At 53.9% G+C, this 20199-nt stretch overlaps 1 protein-coding gene across 1 annotated transcript in view; it reads right to left on the reverse strand.

Annotated features, from left to right (window-relative positions):
- Positions 1 to 20199, reverse strand: part of MAD1L1 (mitotic arrest deficient 1 like 1) — a 346750-nt gene that overhangs the window by 164792 nt on the left and 161759 nt on the right. Inside the window, exon 12 of the mRNA XM_040634676.1 lies at positions 2750 to 2890. Coding sequence (XP_040490610.1) covers positions 2750 to 2890 — 141 coding nt within the window. The remainder of the gene's footprint in view (positions 1 to 2749; positions 2891 to 20199) is intronic.

Raw genomic sequence — 20199 nt, forward strand, 5'->3', positions numbered from 1 at the left:
GGGGGGGGGGGGGGGGGCAATACGACAAGACACCCACCCACCCTCAGTCAGAAGACTAAGGCCCGTCACAGAAAGTGGCAGTGGGAGGGGCAGGGCTGTTCGGCGCCAGCTGCCACATGGCACCCCCACCTCTCACTGCTGGCGTCACTAGGCGGGCTGATCTCGGTGCTGTTGCTCTGGGCACAGCGGGCACAGCCACCTTCACACCCACTTCAGCCGCGAGCTCGCCCCAACACTTTCCTAAACCCGAGACCCACCCCCAACCCCTGACCCCCGACAAATCCCTTCCTTCTCGTTGTGATGGGCTTACTTCCTAAAGTTGGGGCCTCCTCCCTGACTCGGACCTCCTCCTGGATGGCAAGCAGCTCCCAGGGCGTCGGCGGGCAGCGACCTCCCACAGGGGAAGCGGGTGGTCCCAGGGCTGCAGGAGAGCCCACGTGCTGCCAGGCAAGAGAGAAGGTCTTGACACAAAGTGGGCCCTTCCCTTTAAGGGCTGCACACCCTCCAAGATGCTGACGGAGCCACCGCAGGGCCCACGTGAGAATGGCCACTTGTGGAGCAGACTGATGACCTCGTGGGGCCCACGGAGGGAGCCCGGTCTCTGCGCCACTGACGGGACCGCAGCTGTAATGCACGGGAACATGGGGGATACGCTGTGCGTTCCCACCTTCTCCACCCTTCTGCACCGTACTTCTGTCTAAAACACCATCATCCTCCACAAACTAGAGAGAGACCGTTTGCTATGTACGGGCTTCCGGAGCACTTCTGTGACATCACCAAGCACTCAGGAGACGCCGCTGAGAACTGCCTCTGTTCGGACTGCCGGAGAACCAGCCAGACTAGACTAGACGGCGTGGGACAGTGTGAGCGATGCGGCCTCTCTGCGAGGATGATGGACGTCCCCGGAAGTGGACGAGGCAGGGCTCCCCACAGGTCCCCTCACACTGCACGCCGTGTCCTGATCCCACGAACAACCGAGAGCAGAGGCGCCTCAGCTCCAGCAGCGGCCAGCACAGAACTGAGCTCGTCATGCACACGGTCCTCCGGCAGAAGGAGCTCTGTGGACTTCGCGTGCTGCCCCACCCTGGGACCCCTCGTCCCCACCGCACCCCACACCACCCCCACGACGTGTGCTGGATAGCCGCCTCTCTGCCTCCCGGGGAGGACACCCTCCTCCCAGCACAGATTCCAAGAGAGGGCTACAGGGAGGCCAGAGGGGGTCGCATCCATGAGAGAAGGAACAGAGGCTGAGGAGACCCCGCCTGTCCCCACCCAAGGCCTGGACACAGGAACAGGACCCATGGCTTTGTCTGCTGCCACCTGGTGGGGACCGGGAGGCTCACAGCTCTCGACGGGGTGGACCCAGGCCTCTGAGCAGGACTGGACCGGGTCCAGGCCCGATGCCCAGGGAGCTGATCAGTAACACCTGAGGGCAGTAAGCTTCTCTTCACCTGCTTGCTGATGTTCCAGAAAGACCAGGGGACAGTGACCGGTGGGCCTGACCCGGGATGCCTGGCTGCCAGTCTCACTACGCTTGGTCCTCCCTGCAGACAGCAGCATGGGCCCCGGGGGACTCTTGTGCAAGCTAACAGAGCCTGTTGTGTCCAACGGGGTGTGGAGGGCATGTGGGGAAGCACCAGATGCCCAGGAGGCTTTGCTGGGAGGACCAGGGCCTCTCCTCCGGCAGCCAGGAGGGTGAGCTGAGCCAGTGTCCAGGGCTCTGAGGCGTGTCTCAGGGTCAGCGCCCAGCCTCAAAAACAGGGGATCTCAGGGAGCAGGAGTTACGTACTGGGGAGTCTCTATCCCAATACAGATCTGGGTCAGTCTGGCCTGGGAAGAGGGCAGGAAACCAGCCAGCAGCTGGCCTGCTTCTGGAGGGGTCCATCCGTGCCCACATCCAGGAGGAAAAGGACAGTGACCAGGACAGAGAGGAACAGATGGTCGTGTTGGTGAGGCCGGCTGAGCCTGGGTGTCGCCCACCTGTCCGGACTCGCCCAGGCCTCCGGGGGGTGGGGGGGTGGATAGGAAGGCTGGGCGATGCCCTGCTACACTGCTGACCACAGATGCGGGAGAAGGGAGTTAGCGACTTTCTCGGCTGAAACTCGGCCGGTCCTGAGCAAGCAGGCAGGGTTCCAGGAGGGGAAGACAGGAGGAGAGTGGGGGCCTGTGGCGGGAGTTGAGACAAAGCTCGTGCCCGTCTGTCCGCCAGAAGCCTCTGCATCTCGTGTTGCCTCAAACCCATCAGGGGGAGGGGTGAGCCCGTGCTGGGAGCCTCAGGGCTGCGGGCCAGACGTGCAGGCGCAGCGAGGTAAGACGGGGTAACCACGCCGGCAGCCCCTCATCACAAAACCCAAACAGATGTCACCGGAGGTGCGAGAACTGTCAGCCTCGTAATTAACTGATTAGGGCGCACAGGGCGCGCACACACAGGAGGAATCTCTCAATGTAAAAAATGCCAGGGACGACTGAAGGTGTCAGGGAGCCTTCCCTGCAAATCTCTCTTCATTAATGTTTCATGTGGAGCCAAATGTGTTGTAATAAAATGGCTATTAATGCACTTATATTTATGATGACGTGCTCGGTGCAGCTGGAGCTAACCTTTCAAATCAGAAGGGAGGGTCTGCCCGCGATGACAGTACCAGCAGCAGCCCCTCGGCGGGCCCTCCTCTCCCGGGCCACCGGGTCAGAGCGCGGAGCCAGCACGCGAAGACAGGCAGGTGGACGGCCTTGCGCCCGCCTGCACACTCACCTCCATCTCCGAGCTGTGCGCGTGCACCTTCTGCACCATGTCCTCGGCCTCACGCATGCGACGTGTCAGCTGGGGCGAGTACTCGGCCGCGGTCAGCTCGCTGTCGTAGGAACCCAGGATGGCACGCATTCCGTCCCGCTCCTGTGGGCACAGAGGGCACACGGTCAGGCTGGGGTGGCCTCACACGGTTCCTCAAAGAGCTCAGTAGTATTGGGATTCACAATGGCCTGACGCCAGCCAGGCCACCATAGGGCCCCGAGCTGCCCTGAACCAGCAGCCTGAGCGCGCCCAGGGTCCAGCCCTGATTGAGGCACTCCGCACGACAGCCTGGCCTTGAGCTGCAGGGTGTGTGGAGACCTGCAGCGGACAGAGACCCCTCCCTGAGCCCGCTGACTCCCAGCTGTGCAGAAGCACTCTACCCCATTCCAGCCAGCGCCAGGCCCTACCAAACTCCAGGAACGGTCCCAGGAACACACTGGCAGGGCCAGGCCAGGAAGGAGGTTTGAATACCCTGCCTCCCATGACTTCTGACCTGGCCTCTGAGCCAGGAACACTCTGAGCGAGGTTCCACGCAGCAGTCTGGAGAGATTCATCTAAGTAGGAGGTGTCCGGGTGGGAGAACTAGAGTGAGACTTCCATCCGCCCAGACTCTGAACTGCCCCAGACTCCCTGCTTAACAGCTCGGGCCTCGGCGAGTTCCCTGTCTCCCCACAGAGCTCATGGGATGCCTGGGGCCACAACCCCAGGCCACAGATGCATCACCACGCACCAGCCACGCTAAGACACACCCAGGTTTTGTGGAAGGATGTACCAGTCACACAGCGTCAGGACTAAGCCACAGAGAAGCCACTGCTCAGTGGTACCCTGCCAGAAACACCTGTAAAGGCTGACCGTAAGCCAGAGTCAGGGACCCTGGGAGAGGTAGACGGCTTCTCCTGCCCAGGACTGTTTGATCCCTTCCTCAGATGTTTGTGGAGGGAGACGACCTTCTGGAGGCCAACCAGGAAAGGCTGCAGGGACCCAAGGTCCCTGGGTCCAGCAACTGAGAGGCTCCGGAGGGCCTACGCAAAGGGCGCCCATGCCGGGAAAGGAGCTGCTGTCTGCCCTGTGGGCCGCCCACAGCCCTTTCTCACTCCCTAATAGTGGGCCTGGATTCTTCCTCAGCCTGAGCTGGGGGCTGGCACCTGCCCTCCTGCCCCATGTTTTGCCTACATGCTGTCACCCAGGGAAGGCCACATGGAGAAAATCAAGTCATCATGTGGGGAGCCAGGGGCTCAGAGCATGCGTCCCATACCCTCATGCACCCAAACATTCTGGGGAGCTTGTGGGATGTCAGCTCAGTCTCAGCAGCCTGGTGGGGCCTGAGAGTCTGTTTCACACACAGGCGCCCAGAGAGGTTGATGCGCAGCTCCACGGCCTCTGCCTGGGGCAGGTTTGTCCCAACACTGCCCCAGGCTAACTGGGCACCCGAGCCCAGAGCACTCACCCCCACCCTCAGTTCCCAGATTAGTGCGATGATCTGACCGTCTCAAAGGACGGACGTGAGGATCAATGCCGTCATGGACGCTGCAACCGCGCACTGCCCCGCAAGTGCGGCCCAGTGGTCTCATCCAAGTCAGCAAACAGACCTCCACGGGGTCACGGGTGAAGCTGTACCAGCCCTGGCACGGCCCCGCTCCCTCACGGTTTCTACCCGTCCAGGACAGTCCGTACCAGCACGGGCTCAAAGGCACATTCACGGCCCCAAAAGAGCCCTCGACTTCGCGTTCTCTCAGTGGGAGAGGCCCTCCTTCTCGGGTGGGACCGGACGAGGGGCAGAGCTCACAGGCCTCGGACCCGGTCATCACCCTGGCGTGGACTCCACAACTAGCTGATGACAAGAAATCCAGTAAGTGAGAAACCAACGTTACAAATCCACCTGGAACTGGTTGCACGTCCGTGGGAAATCTGTCTCCACAGGAAGGTTTATCGAGTGTCCTCATTTTACTGGAATCCTCTCTCTTGGTATTGACTTTACAGTTGGAGCGACCAGAGCGCCGGCGCCCCGGAGGGCGGGGGTGGGGGCTTCCCTTCATGAACAAGCTGCAGTCGTCTCCTCGACGGACCCATCAATCCCCATGACGCTGCTTTCCGCGCGCGGCTCCTCCATCACGGCTCCAGGCGAGCCGCGGCTGGCGAGGACGAGCCCGTGAACTGGCAAGTTGTCGTTCGTGTGTGTTCAAGCAGCCGCTCTGTCGTTACCAGTGAAAGACCGAGAAATGTGCGGGGTTGATGTGATAATGACTTTTTAATGAGCGATTGCGCTTCTGGTGAAGTTTGCTTCATTTCCACTGGAGCAAGTGCCGGCGATTAATCCCTCAACAAACAGGGACGGTCTGGGCCGCAGAAGCCGCAGAGATGCGCCCCGAGTACGACCAAGAGGCCGCTTCCCGACAAGCGCCTCTCCTCGGCACGGAGCCGTCCTTGTGCAGGCCGGCACAGCTGCTCGCCACAGGACCAAGGGCAGCTCCGCACGGACGCCGGCAGGTGCACCCGCGCAGAGACGAGCAGGGGCTGCGGGCCACCACTCAGGGGAGCCGCAGAGCCACGGTGGTGCCTGGGACCCTACTGCACCCTTGCCAGCCCCAGCCGTCTGTGAACGAGCGCGTGGGCCCCGACAACCTCACGTCTGGGGTAACATTCCGTGGCCCTCCTGCCCCCGGGCCCCAAGAAGCCAGACTGCTGGGAGACAGCACCCCTCCGTCCTACAGATGGAGCCTCCCGGCCGAGTGCGGACAAGACCGACAGCTCACGACCCTGCCCATCTCCCTGACCGGCGCTGAGCTCTGCAGGCAGACTGGTACCAGGGACAGGAGGAGTCCTCTGGAAGCTCTGAAATACGCCCCATAAGGGCCCAGAGTCCGAGGAGGGCAGAGATGAGGGGTTCTGGACAAGCCAATGCTTCCTTCCGTGGAAACGACAGGATGGAGTGTCTCAGCAGTGCTGAGTAGCGGTGGGGAGCCAATCCTGACCCTGGGAAAGAACGACCATCAAGTCCAGGCCATGGTCTTCCAGGAAGAAAGCTGAGGCGCACAGGTGCCGGGTTGTTCGTCCAACGCGTCACGGGGAGGACGGGCGCTGGCCCGATGTGGGGGGCCAGCAGGTGCTGGGAGCCCCAGAAGGGAGAAGGCTGCACTCGGGGCACGGGTGGGCTCGCCAATCCTGCCACCATCACAAGGACAGCTCTCCTCGTGCAACAGCCCTGCAAAGGCGCCACGCCCCCCATTCGCCCCCAGCGTGTGCTGGGCATGTAAGCAAATCAGCCAGCAGCTGCAGGCACGACAAAGTCTGGCTCACAGGGTCAGAGACTCTGTCTCCTCAGGTGCTGCCGAGCCACGGCAGGGACAGAGGCCAAAGCTGACGTGCCACTCTCACAGCCGGCAAGATCACCCTGACCAGTGCCCAGATGTGCTGTGCACTCCCAAGTTCCCAGAGGACAGGGTCGCCCTGCTCCACGGGCTCCCCCACACAAAAGTACCCCAACACGCGGTCCTAACAAACGTGGTCCTTCACACGTGCCCCCCCGCCACTACGTAAACGGACTCTAACCCCCCTGGTCTCTTCCTGAGTCCAGAGGAAGCGGCCAGCCCTGGAGCCCGGAGCAGGCTCCCTGGGGTGGAACGGAATCAGCCCCTCATGCAGGGGAGAAGCAAAACACGTGGTGCCTGAACTGGGTGGGAGATCAGAGCAAGAAGCAGGCCCAAAAACGGCAGTATCCGCAGAGGGCAATCTTCAGAACAAAACACACAGTGGGACACGCTCATACACACACCAGCAAGAGACCGCACTGCGCACGGGCACATGGCAGGAGCAAGCAGAGATCCTGGCTAGAAAAGCAGAACCTTGCTCTAGGCATCAAACAAGTTCCAGAGAGAAAGTTCTAAGGATCACAAGGTCATAGTAAAAAAATAAAAATAGATCACAGAATACAAATGAAAGCAGACCTGCAAACACAAACCCACAGCATCAGGTAACAGAATCATCGAAAGCAGAATCGAAGGTGGGCATGGTGTGTTTAGAACAATAAAGAAAGCGATTTAAATTATCAGTGAGAAACAATACATCAAAGAAACAAGCAAATTTAAAATGAAAACAAAAAGCAGACGACATGAAGCTCAACAAGGTAAAAGAACAATTTAGAAACTTAGCTAAGTAGAACAGCACTTCAGCCGTGGCTGCAGAGAGACTCGGTGCTCTGGAAGAGAACTCCAAGGGACAAGCCAGAAACAACAAAGGACAAAGAGAAAATGGGAGCCAGTGGCTGACGGCCAAGGCGGAACAGGGGAGGGAAGGGTTTCTATCAAAATTAGGGAGAAAGGCTAGGAAGGCAACAATCAAGGAAGGACACAATGGTTGAGAAACTTCCAGAGTGATTAAAAGCGCCCACACTCAGATGCAGAAGCCCGCAGACCTCCCAGAGTGCGTGCACACGGTCGCGGCCCCCAGCAGGCTGGCCACAGGAAGGGTGGAAAGACGCGCGCGTCTGCGGCGACAGAGAGTCGGAGGCGGGGGGTGGAGGACCGTTCCCCAGCAACGACTTCCCCAGAGGACAGCACACCGGACGTGTTCCAGGACTAAGGCAAGGGGTCACAGAAGCAAGACTGAGAAACAGGAAAGGAAAATGAGCAACGGACTCACGCCGTGTCCCAACCCAGGCAACCGTGACCGCGAGATCCCAAGGTGCCTGACTCACGGAGCGGGACAGGGCGGATGAACGCAGCTCCTGGCCCGCCAACAAGGAACGCGCAGTGACAGGCACTGGGGACTTACAAAGCTCCAAGACGCTAAAGGCCGCGAGCAGGTGGGGGAGGAGATGCACGCATAGAGCACACATGCACGTGCACACCCACACACGTCTGCACATCCACACTCTCGGGAGCTCAACCAGACCCCCGGCTGCCTCCAGGTGGGTGAGCAGGACAGGGCAGGTAGAGGTGTGCTTCTCACCGTGCACCTGTTCATAACTTCTCAACTTTGTGGCTGTACCATCCACTGACGTACAAATTGGAAACAGAAATTCAGGGAAAAAAGAACTAATATAAAATATAATAAAAGCATTAAAGGGAGGCCTGGGGCCTTAAGCTGTTCCAGAAGGGATGAAGATATCATTAAGCACCCACTACATTAAGTAAGCACGAGAACCTCTAAAAGAGGAGAAACAGATAAAAATAGTAGAGAGAAAAACAATGCAAGAGAAAAGAATCCAGCAGGAAGTCTATAACTTTAGTGTCTATATTATAGACCCTGAAAACTGAAAACTAACAAGCCAACCAGTCAACGCAAAAATAAGGAAAAGAATAAAACCACACAGGCACAGAGCGTTAGGATGAAAACAGGGGCACAAAACAGCCACAGGAAACAAAGACACAGCGATGTGGCGATAGGAACTCCCCAAACTGAGATGCAAGGAGAGGAATAGAGAGAAAAGCGGAGCATCTCAGAATAAGGGGTAGGAGCGTCACCGAGACACCAGGAGCACTTTGCTATCGCGGGAGATTTTCCAAACCCCCAGATCCGGGGAGCTCAGAGAACCTCACGCAAGATCAATACCAAAGAATCGACACCTTGGCATCTCCCGTTCAAACCTCAGGAAACCAAAGACAGAGAAACTGCAATGAAGTGAGACAGCACGCGAGAGCAAGAGGGAACAAAACGTCTAAGCGCTGAGAGAAACACCCACCAGCATGGAGCGCCGCGTCGGGTGAAACCACCCTTCAGGAGTAAAGGGAAAATACAGACATCCTCAGACAAAAACAACACGCCGGAGCGTTCTCCAGAGAGAAGCAATCGGTAGCAGTCAGAAGACGGGTCTACGTTAAGGAAGCGTGAGCTTCAGGGAAGGGGAAGTGACAGCCAGTGCAGTGTGTCACTTCCTCGGTCTGCTCTGCTCTAACAGAAGACGCTCCCAGGGACGGGGCCGCAGTGCCGCAGGAGGGAGGTACGTGAGTGGCCGTGTGGTCATAAGGGACAGAGGGAGGGCCGGGGCACTGGGGTCAGGCACCTGCACGCCCTGGGAAGAGGGAGAGCGCTACTGCAAAGTGGACTCGGACCAGGGTACAACCGCACACCCCAGGCCAATTGTGATGACGCGTTACTTAGGAAGTATAACTCGTGCGTTAACAGAGAAAAAGGAAAAAATGGAGCCCTATAAAATGCTCATTTAAACCAAACAAGGCAGATCAATAGGGAGAAGTGAAAAAGAGCCAAACAACAAGAGTCCACACAGAAAACGCCAACAAACACCCCAAATGCCGAACGAGATTGGGATCACGGCGAATGACTGAAACTCGCCAACTGAAACATACTGCCAACATGGGGTTAAAAAAAAATCCAATTACATGTCTATAAACACCTACTTTACAAATATAAACACAGACAGATGTAAAAGTTAAGGGGTAGAGAAAGACACATCGTGCTAACCTCCATCAGAAGGCAGTGAAGCAGACGGGGTAGCTTTATTAAGCTCAGGCAAAGCAGACCTCAGGAACGAGAAACACCTACCGGGGATAAGAGGGCTATGACATAATGATAAAGAGGTCAATATTCCCAAAAAGACACAGCAATCCTAAACACACATGGACCTCACAAGAGAGGGTCAACATACGTGAGGCAAACTGATAAAGCTGCAAGGAGCAACAGACGTATCTCCCGGTGTAGCTGCAGACTTCTACACCCTCTGTCAGTAACTGACAGATCCAGCAGGCAGAAAACCAGTAAGGACACAGTAGCACCAAACAGCACCACCAATCAACTGGATCGAACCGACACTGACAAAATCCTTCACCCGCCAACAGTAGGACACACATGCTTCTCCAGCTCGCATGGGACATTCACCAAGAGAGACCACATTCTGGGCCATAAAACACACCTGAACGCACTTACACGGACAGAAATCATACTGAGTGGGGCGCCTGGGTGGCACAGCGGTTAAGCGTCTGCCTTCGGCTCAGGGCATGATCCCAGCGTTATGGGATCGAGCCCCCACATCAGGCTCCTCCGCTATGAGCCTGCTTCTTCCTCTCCCACTCCCCCTGCTTGTGTTCCCTCTCTCCCTGGCTGTTTCTATCTCTGTCAAATAAATAAATAAAATCTTTAAAAAAAAAAAAAAAGAAATCATACTGAGTAAGCTTTCAGAGCACTCCAGAATTAAGGAAGTCAATAACAGAAAGAGACCTGGAGGGGCGCCTGGGTGGCACAGTGGTTAAGTGTCTGCCTTCGGCTCAGGGCGTGATCCCGGTGTTCTGGGATCGAGCCCCACATCAGGCTCCTCCGCTAGGAGCCTGCTTCTTCCTCTCCCACCCCCCCTGCCTGTGTTCCCTCTCTCGCTGGCTGTCTCTGTCTGTCAAATAAATAAATAAAATCTTTAAAAAAAAAAAGAAAGAAAGAAAGAGAGCTGGAAAATCCCAAACTATTTAGAGATTAAACAACACTTCTAAATAACACGTGGGTCACAGAAGTCTTGAGAGAAACAGAACAGTATTTTTAACTAAATGAAATGAAACTTAAAACAATATGCAGCAGGGCCTGGAGGGAACATGCAGCACTGAATGCATATTTTAGGAAAGACATCTAAAATCAATCCTCGAAGCGCCCATCTTAGAAAACTGAAGAAAGAAGAGCAATGTAAGCCTAAAGCAAGCAAAAGAAAAGAAGTAATAAAAATCAGAACAGAAATCAATGAAATTGGAAACAGGAAATCAATTGAGAAAAATCAACAAAACCAAAAGCTGGTTCTTTGAAAAGATCAATGGCATCGATGAACGTCTAGCAGGGTGACCAAGATTAAACAACAGAGAGAAGACAGAACTCGAATATCGGATGTGAGAGAAGGGTCAGCACTACTAATCGCAGAGATATGTAAAAGAACAGGAGTATTGTGAACAGATCCATGCCCAGAAACACAATAATTTATATGAAATGGACCAATTCCTCGAAAGGCACAAACTATCACAATTTGAAAGAAGAGAAAGAGAAAATCTGAGTCAGCTTCTAGCTGCTGAAGGAAGTTAAATTAATAATTAAATTAATAATAACCTTCCTAAGAACAAGGCACCGGGCTCAGATGGTTCAATGGGGAATTCCGCCAAATATTTAAGCAGGAAATTGTACCAATCCCCTAAAATCTTTTGCAGAAAACAGAAGCAGTCATACATACATGTTTGCGTGTGATACTGTTACGGTATACACATGACATGTATTTGTCAAAACCCAGAGACCCACACAAGAGCAGACCTTAAACCACGGCCGTTAGTTAGCGGTAATGTGTCCATACTGAGGCACTCATCATGACGGACATGCCCACGGATAATGCGGGATGTTGGCGTTAGGCCCAACTGTGGGGTGGGGGAAATAATAGAGGGGCTTCTGTACCATCTCCTCCACTTTTCTGTAAACCCAAAACTGTTCCAAAAGTAGTTTATTGATTAAAACATAATTCTAGATATAGCAGAATATTTATATCCCTTCTCAAAACAAAACAACAAAAAAACCCCGCAAAGAGCTGGAGAGGAGACAGTGGGCGAGGACTGGCCCCAGAAAGGAGGCGGCCTGCCCCTGAGCTCACTTGGTGCAAGTCAAAAGACATGCCAGTCCAGGCTCGATGGGCACAGCTGCAATGCAGCTGACTGAGAATTCCATACCCAGCAAAAGTATTCTTCAGAAGTCAAAGTCACACTGGGAAAAACTGAATTAATTCCTCAGCGTCAGACCCCACCAAAGGGCATTCTGCGAGTAGAAGAAAAATGATCCCAGGTGGATGCCTAAAGATGCAGGTGGGAATGAAGAAGAATAAAAGGATGAATATATATATATATATATACACACACACACTCACATAAAAATATAAACGAACACACAAAAACAACAGTAACTAACTGGACTGCCACATGCGAAACAATGAAACTTAACCACTTTCTTATAGCATACGCAAAAAAATACTCAAAATGGATGAAAGACCTAAATGTGACACCTGAAACCATCAAAATCCTCGAAGTCATTCTTTTTTTTTTTTTTTTAAGATTTTATATATTTATTTGACAGAGAGAGAGAGACAGCCAGTGAGAGAGGGAACACAAGCAGGGGGAGTGCGAGAGGAAAAAGCAGGCTTCCCAGTGGAGCAGGGAGCCCAATGCGGGGCTCGATCCCAGGACCCTGGGATCACGCCCTGAGCCGAAGGCAGATGCTTAACGACTGAGCCACCCAGGCGCCCCTCAAAGTTATTCTTTGACACCGGCCATAGCAACTTCTTACTAGATCTGTCTCCTGAGGCAAGGGAAACAAAAGCAGAAATGAACTACTGAGACTCCGTCAACATAGAAAGCTGCTGCACGGCCAAGAAAACAATCAACAGAACTATAAGGCAACCTGCGGAGAAGATATTTTCAAACGACATCTCTGATAAAGGGTTAGTATCCAAGATATAAAGAACTGATACAACTCAACACCCAAAAAACAAACAGTCCAGTTAAAAAAGGGCCAGAAGACACGAACAGACATTTCTCCAAAGAAGACACCCAGATGGCCAACAGACACGTGGAAAGATGCTCAACATCACTCGTCATCAGGGAGACGCAGAACAAAACCGCGATGAGACACCACCTCACACCTGTCACGACGGCTAAAATCAACAACACAAGCAACAACGGGTGTCCGCGAGGATGTGGAGAAAGGGGAATCCCATGCACTGTTGCTGGGAATGCACACGGGCGCAGCCGCTCTGGAAACAGTATGGAGGCTCATCAGAAAGTTAAAAATAGAACCATCCTATGATCTAGAGATTGCACTACTAGGTATTTACCAAAAAAATACGAAAACACTAATAAGAAAAGATACACGCACCCCTATGTTTATAGCAGCATTACGTACAACTGTGGGAGCAGCGCGAGTGTCCACGGATGGATGGATGGATAAAGAAGGTGCGGCTTGTGTGTGCATATATACATACACATACATTCATACATATGAATATACATATATATTCATTCCACACTGTGGAATATTATTCAGCCAAGAAGGAAATGAAATCTTGCCATTTGCAATGACATGGATGGACCCAGACAGTATAACGCTAAGTGAAATAAGTCAGAGAAAGACAAACACATGATTTCACTCATATGTGGAATTTAAGAAATAAATGAGCAAAGGCAAAAAGAGACAAAAAAGCAGACTCTCGGCTCCAGAGAACAAACACACTGATGGTCGGCAGAGGGGGCGGAGGGGGCGGAGGGGCAGACTCTCGGCTCCAGAGAACAAACACACTGATGGTCAGCAGAGGGGGCGGAGGGGGCGGGGGGGCGGGGGAACTAAGGAGTGAACTTGCTGTGATGAGCACCACGGGCGTTGTAAGGAAGTGATGACTCGCTCTGTTGCACACCTGAGAGTAATGTAGCACTGTAAGTCAACTACCCTGGAATTAGCATTTTTTAGAAAAGTAACAATGGTGTCTTTCCAGCTACAACAGTGTGTGTGTGTAAAGGGCTCAACAATAATAGTCTATAAATGGAGCAAAAGGTCAACAGATGCTGTGTTTTAAGGTCCCCTGAATCAGCGAGAAGAGAGAAGTATTTATTTTTGTGAGACTTTGATAGTCTGTTATAATCAACGTAACAGGCACTAAAAAATTGCATTAAAGCATAACTATAAGATAACGAGGGGGGGATGGTTTAGTCTACAATAAAGCATTAAAACTAAACAAAAAAGAACACAAGCAAAAGGCAAGTAGTGAGATGGTTCATCTAAAAGCAAATTTATTGGCACGCCTGGGCGGCTCAGTCTGGCTCAGGTAGTGATCTGGGGGTTGGGAGAGGGAGCCCTGTGCTGGGCTCGGCGCCCAGTGGGGACTCTGCCTGGGATTCTCTCCCTCCCTCTGCCCCTCCCTCTGCCCCTGCTCACTTGCCCGTATGCACTCTCTCTGAAATAAAAAAAGAAATCTTTAAAAAAATAGAAGCAAATGTATCATTAATTGCAACTAAATTAAATAATTCAACTAAAAAAACAAAGATTTTCAGACTGAATAAAAACATAAACTCTATCTCTAACCTGTGTAGGAGCGACATCGTAATAAAATAATGAAGAAATGATCAAAATAAAACGAGATACTAAAGACACAAAGGCTACGTAAAAAGGAAGCCGATACATCTGTATTAATATCAGACAAAGACGGTTCAAAGATCAAAAGAAACTATAAAGCCTATTTCACGATAATAAAAGGCTAAATGGACCAGGAAGGTAGTTATTTTCAGTCTATATGCGCCTAATAAAGATATGCTGCCATAATTGACAAAATTAAAAGGAGAAATAGGCAAACTTACAGTGAAGCTGGGAAATTTCAACAGAGGTCTCTCAGGATGGGAGGAAACGGGAGAAATGTCACTGAGGACATGCAGAATCAGAACAGGATGATTAACAGCTGAAATGCAGGCATTTCCAAGACGTTGCGTCCTACCATGCAGGCCACGCGTGATTCTCAAGCGTGCACGGGCCGTTCACAAACACCGGCTCCCAAGGGGGTCATACACACATCCCAGGGTATGGTCCTCGAACGCAATGACACTAAGCGATAAATAAACAGTTGGGTGATCACAAAATGTTGGACATTACGTTTATTTCCAAGTAACCTGGTAGTCAGAATAAAAATCACAACTGAAATTGGTATTTTGAAATGAAAAGAACAATATGGTGTATCAGAAATGCAGTCGGCATCCACGTTCACAGCCTGAAAGGCAGAGAAGGGAAAAACCCACCATCAAATTAAAAAGGAAAAGGAAAAAATATAAACATAGAAATTAATGAAGCAGAAGACATACGGTACAGAATCAGGAATGCTAGAAGCCGGCTCGTTCAAGGGGCTGACAAGACCGATGAACTCTTCACGAGACAACTCAAGAGAGAGAGCACACACAACCAAACAACCAGACTGAACAAGAAGTAAAATATCTGCTCAACCGAAGTGTGAATGAACGAAACCGTCGATCACTCCATCTTCAGAACCACGCCGGCAGGCAGGGGCGCGTCCTCTCTGATGAGGAAACGGGTTTACTGAGTCCCTAACATGCTCACGGTCCTCAGACGCTGGTGACCGAGCTGAGACCTGAACCCGGGTCCGCAGGAAGCAGGGTCTGTGGCTCAGCTGTCACGCTGAACGTGACACGGACACCAGCATGGAGACGCACTTTACAAACCAAGGCTCCATGGCAGCTCCTGGCCCAAGGCCCTGTGTTGCAGAGCACAAGGAGATCACGGGCAACAGTGACCCCAAGGTCTTCACCACTCACTAAAGCACCCAAACCCCAAGTCTCCAGGACACAGGACACGACCCAAACAGCTCGACTTTCAAAAGTTCCTCCTCAAATGGGAAGGTCAGGCACCGGATGGGCTTCGTCCCTCCCCCCCGGGCCCTCCCGAGGGAGCTGACCAGAGAGCTCAGGGAGGGGCTCCCTCTGCCAGACCCTCCTTGAACACTGCTCTGCTGACTGGACAGAAATCCAGACGACAAGGGCTCCGAGCACGATGACCAATCACTGGGAAGCATCCCCAGCAAGGCCGAGGGAGGCTGCGCTGTTCTGCGTCCTCTATTGAAAGTTCACGTCCAGTGGCTCGGGCGCCCATCTGGGGTTAGCCCAGCTCTGCAGGAAGCCCTGCTCTCCCAGCCCAGGAGGGAGTTGGAGGTAAATGCCAAAAAAGCAAAAAGGATACAGAAAGAGGGAGGGTGCGGGAGGTGGGGGTAGGCAGGGCATGCGGCACCTGAGGCAGACCTCCCTGGTAGGAGCCCACAGTGCCAGAGCAGAAGCGGGAGCAGCGCGGAGGGAGGGGTGCGTAAGGCGCCTCTGCGGGAGGACGGCAAACGGGCGTCGGCTCAGAGGACCTTCCAAGTCCCACCTTCTACACTGTAACACTTCACAGTGCAGGTGCACCCCGCACCTGGGCCCGCCGGAACCCCTGCCCGCCGCTCTCTCGGCTCAGTCGCGCGGCCTCACACGCGTCACGGTCTCAGCACACGCTCGTGTGCAGACCCCTCCGCAGAGCCCAGGACACCAGACAGCTCACACCCAGACCCACCGCCTTCACTCGTTTCATAAACATCACCCACTACCGACCACCGGGCCCACGGGACAGAGCAACGCACAAAAAGGCCTGCTTTCAGCTCTTCACGCCACCACGTCTACAGAAGACCCTGGACCCCAGACCCCATGTGGCACCAAGGCAGGCGTGAGCAAGGGACTCCACCGGAGCCTCAGTTCTGTCAACCGTGAAAGACAAGAAATCTCCTCTCATAGGTTTATGTTTAAGACCAGGTAAGATCATTTATGTAAAACCCGTAATTTCATTTTCTAAGTTTCAGCTCTTGTTGATTATTACTCTTACTCCACCTTCTTGGAATGTCTTCCCCCATTAAACAACAGAATACAAACCTGGCTATTCCCACTGGACGGCGGCCCGCTCGGGACAGGGGTGAGGGGCTATCCCAGAACAGGGGACCCACTCCGGTGGGTGTCTCAGGGCAGGGGCCCACTCTGGTGGGGGGGTGGTCCGAGGATGGGGATCCACTGGGGGGTGGGGGATGTCCCAGGACGGGGGCCCATGTGGGGTGGGGGGTCCCTCAACACCCTGTGGCCCACCATTCAGCCATCATCACAACTTCCTATTTAGGTCAGTACTCTCCCTGCCTCCCTGACCACAAGGCGAGCTCCACAGGGTAGGTGAGACATTCTTTGTCTTTCACAGCTGAATTTTCAACACCCAAGACGATACTCAGCAAGGAAAAGGTGTTAAAAATATAACGCTGAACGACTCGCAGTACTTGGCAGAAGGGCTCTCTCGGTGCCTGGTCCCCCAGCGCATGACCCTGGGGGTCACGAGAGCAGGGGCCAGCCGCTGTGGCAGGGCCACCTGCCTCGATGCCCCTGCAGCGGCTCTGAGTGAGGTTCACAGGCTAGGAGGGCTGGGAAGCCGCTCCCTCGGCCCTCTGGTCTCCAGGTTCCTCCTCCCAGCCTCTGGGGGAAGGAGGGAACTGCGCCATGCTCCCTCTGCCCGTGCCGCAGTCACGGGCTCCCTCCCAGGGTCCCACAGGCCCCCGCTGGCACTCGGGATGCAGGGAGGGGTCAGGCCCTGCAGGGCATTCTGGCCCCCGACTTTCTGAATCACACGTGATGGTTCTTGGCATCGGCCTCGAGCGGAGCCGAAAGAGAGGCTCCATCCCCACACTGAGTATCCCCTGCTCCCAGTGCTCACAAAGCCGACTCCCGCTGCCAGCTGCAGGCCTGCCCTTCCACTGGCCCAGCAGGCCCAACGTGGTGCTGGGTCCGAGGGGACAGCTGTGCAAGGCCCCCGAGTGCGACTGCCCCTCCAGGCCCACCGGACAGCGAACAGGGCAGCAAGGCTGCAGGACTCAGGGACAAAAGCTGCTCTCACCCCAGCTCAGCTGAGACTCGAAGAACAAACATGTCACAGGACAGAGAAGCCCTGCCAGGAGGACAAAAACAGACTCCCACTGCCCTCAGCGAGGAAAGCTGCAGCGATCTGTGGGCCTGGGGACACAAGCCCCAGAGACTCAGCAAGCCAGTGGCAGGACGGAGAGAGAAGCCAAGGTGGCTGCTCATACTGGCGGCAGCCTCCCAGCACCGTCACTGCAGGGCAGAGAAGCCCCTGCCTGGCGGTCTCCCCACACAGGGGGCCGGCGCACCCCTGCAGCCCCCTCCCACCCCCCACTCTCCTCTTGCTGAAGACAGGCAGCGGGGCAGACGGGAGAGTGGCCTGCATGGTCGAGTCACAGCCCAGCACGCGGGCAGCTCACCGCCCGGGTGCTTGCGGGACCACAGCGGGATCTGACTAAGGGCCCCCATCACCTACGTCCTGTGCCACCGTGCACGGGCTCCTCCGGCAGCAAAGGCCACACAGGTCAAACAGTAATGAACGTTTGACACGGCGCAGACATTTCAAGCGGCCAGCTGTCTCTCTTCAGAGCAGGAAGGAACAGCCACAGGGCAACTACTGTACAAATCTGACTTCAAAAACCCTTAATTTGCTGAACCTTCCCTGCTTCTCAGCTGCCCTCCCTTTGCAGAGGGACTGGACTCGGGCTGCAAATCTGGCTCTCCCACTTCCTGGCAATGCTTTCTGGCAAGCTACTGAATCCCCAGAAACCTCCTCCCTCCTCTGGAGAACAAACAGTGTCGTCTAAGATGGGAGTGGACTGAATGCAGAGTCTTGGGCAAGTGCCACATAAATCCAGTAAGATCCACTTCTTCCCCAGAGTGATAGGAAATGAACCGCAAATGATAGTGCCAACAGGGCACGCCGGCTGGAGGGGCCTGCACGGAGCTAGCAACACGACCGAGTGTCCCAACGCTGCTCTTACCCCGTAACCAGCAATCCCAGGCTCTGAGACACATCTTAAGAAATGAGTCAGAGATACAGCCATGGGCTGTATCCAAGGACGCTGCTCCCACCAGCAAAACTAGTGAAAAATTAAAAACAATCTAAATTTCCAATAAAGAGTTTAATCTGATACATCTGTGTAAAGGAACATTACACAGCCACTGAGGGTGTTATTTTCAAAAACTGTTTTACGATCCAAGCGTTTGTCACAATAAATGTTAAGTGACAAACACAGGACACAAACAGGTTTTGTCTGTCCTGTTCATGCCCGTTCTCCTAATACCTGGGATAGCTACAGGAGCACAGCTGATCCCACAGCACCTGGCCCTACGTCATCAACCAGCGATGGACGGATGGATGGATGGGTGGGCGGATGGGCGGGTGGGTGGATGGACGCATGGATGGACTGACAGACAGATGGACAGACGGATAGGTGGATGGACACATGGATGGATAAACGGATGCATGGATGGAAGGACAGATGGATGGATAAACGGAGAAGGAGGGAGGAATGAAGAAATGAAGGAAACATCCAAACATGATTTCAATGCCACCTCTGGGTAAATTAATTAAGGTCTTTTAAAATGTCTTCTTTATACTTTTCAGAAGTTTCCAAATGCTCCACAATGTGCAGTATTATAACTGAGAAACAAAAAAGAGGTGCTCTAGGTTTTAAAGAGGTTGGGCGTTCCAAGGCACCTCCAGACACATCAGCCTGAAGCCCAGCGAGCTAAGGGGACACTTCTCCGGTTCGCTCTCAACGCTGACTGTGGCCACTCCACAAGGAGTCAAAGCCCCGGAAGGGGCAAGGCCACAACCCACGCCAGCGTCCGAGGGTGAAAACGCCCAGGGACAGAGTAGGAGAGAAGGAATCACAGCAGCTTGGAGGAGCTGGAGGGAGAAGGTCAGCTGGGTCCAAGCAACCCCCAACCAACGGCCGTACTGCCATGCGTACCACGCAGGGCTCGCGTACCACGCAGGGCTCGCGTACCACGCAGGGCTCGCGTACCACGCAGGGCTCGCGTACCACGCAGGGCTCGCGTACCACGCAGGGCTCGCGTACCACGCAGGGCTCGCGTACCACGCAGGGCTGGTGGACACTGGCGCGCCCTCCACTTTGGGCTGTCCCACATAACGCAGCTCGGAGCAGTCCCGACAGAAGTTTTATTTCCTCAGGATAAATGTCCAGAGTGCACCTGTGGGGCCATCTGGTCACCGCAGTCCAGCTTTCAACAAATGGAGACGTTACAACCCAGAGTGCTGCGCCAGCTTGCATTCCCGCGCGGACGGTGCGAGACCCGGTGTCTCCGCATCCTTGCTAGCACTTGGTGGTGTCTCCATTTTTCATTTTAACCGTTCTGAGGTGTGCGGTGATCTCTCACTGTGGTTTTACTTGCATTTCCCTGCTGGTAATGATCTGAGCATCTCTGCCTGCACTCGCCTGCCATCTGTGTGTGCCGGTTTTCTAATTAGATTTTCTCTGCTGTTGAGTATTCGGGGTTCTTAATTCATCCCAGCTAACAGTCTTCGTCAGACACGCGGCCTACAAACGCAATCCCGCCTGCACGCGCCTCTGCACTTCGGACCAGGGTCTCTCGTGGGGCGGAGTGTGCACTTGTTACAAACTCCAGTTTATCACTTTTTCTCTTACGGAACGTGTTTGTGATGGCCCAGTCTAAGAACTCTTTGCCTACGCCCTGAAGATTTTCTCTCTCTCTCTTTTTTAAATAAAAGTTTTGTACTTTTATGTTCTACATTTATTTTTGTGTTACCTTTTGTATAAAGTCCGAGGTTCGCACTTGTTTTTGCCTACGGGTGCCCGAGTGCTCCGGTGTGACCTGCTACAAGGCCATGTTTCTTTCACCGAACTGCCGCTGCATCTTCCTCAAATACCAGCTGACCCAAAGCAAGCCGAAGAAAGGAAATAAGAAAGATGAGAGCAGAAATAAATAAAAAAGAGTGCGGAGGGGCGCCTGGGTGGCACAGCGGTTAAGTGTCTGCCTTCAGCTCAGGGCGTGATCCCGGCGTTATGGGAT

The sequence above is a fragment of the Ursus maritimus genome, unplaced genomic scaffold (genome assembly GCF_017311325.1).
Source record: "Ursus maritimus isolate PB19 unplaced genomic scaffold, ASM1731132v1 scaffold_2, whole genome shotgun sequence".
Classification (NCBI taxonomy): domain Eukaryota; kingdom Metazoa; phylum Chordata; class Mammalia; order Carnivora; family Ursidae; genus Ursus; species Ursus maritimus.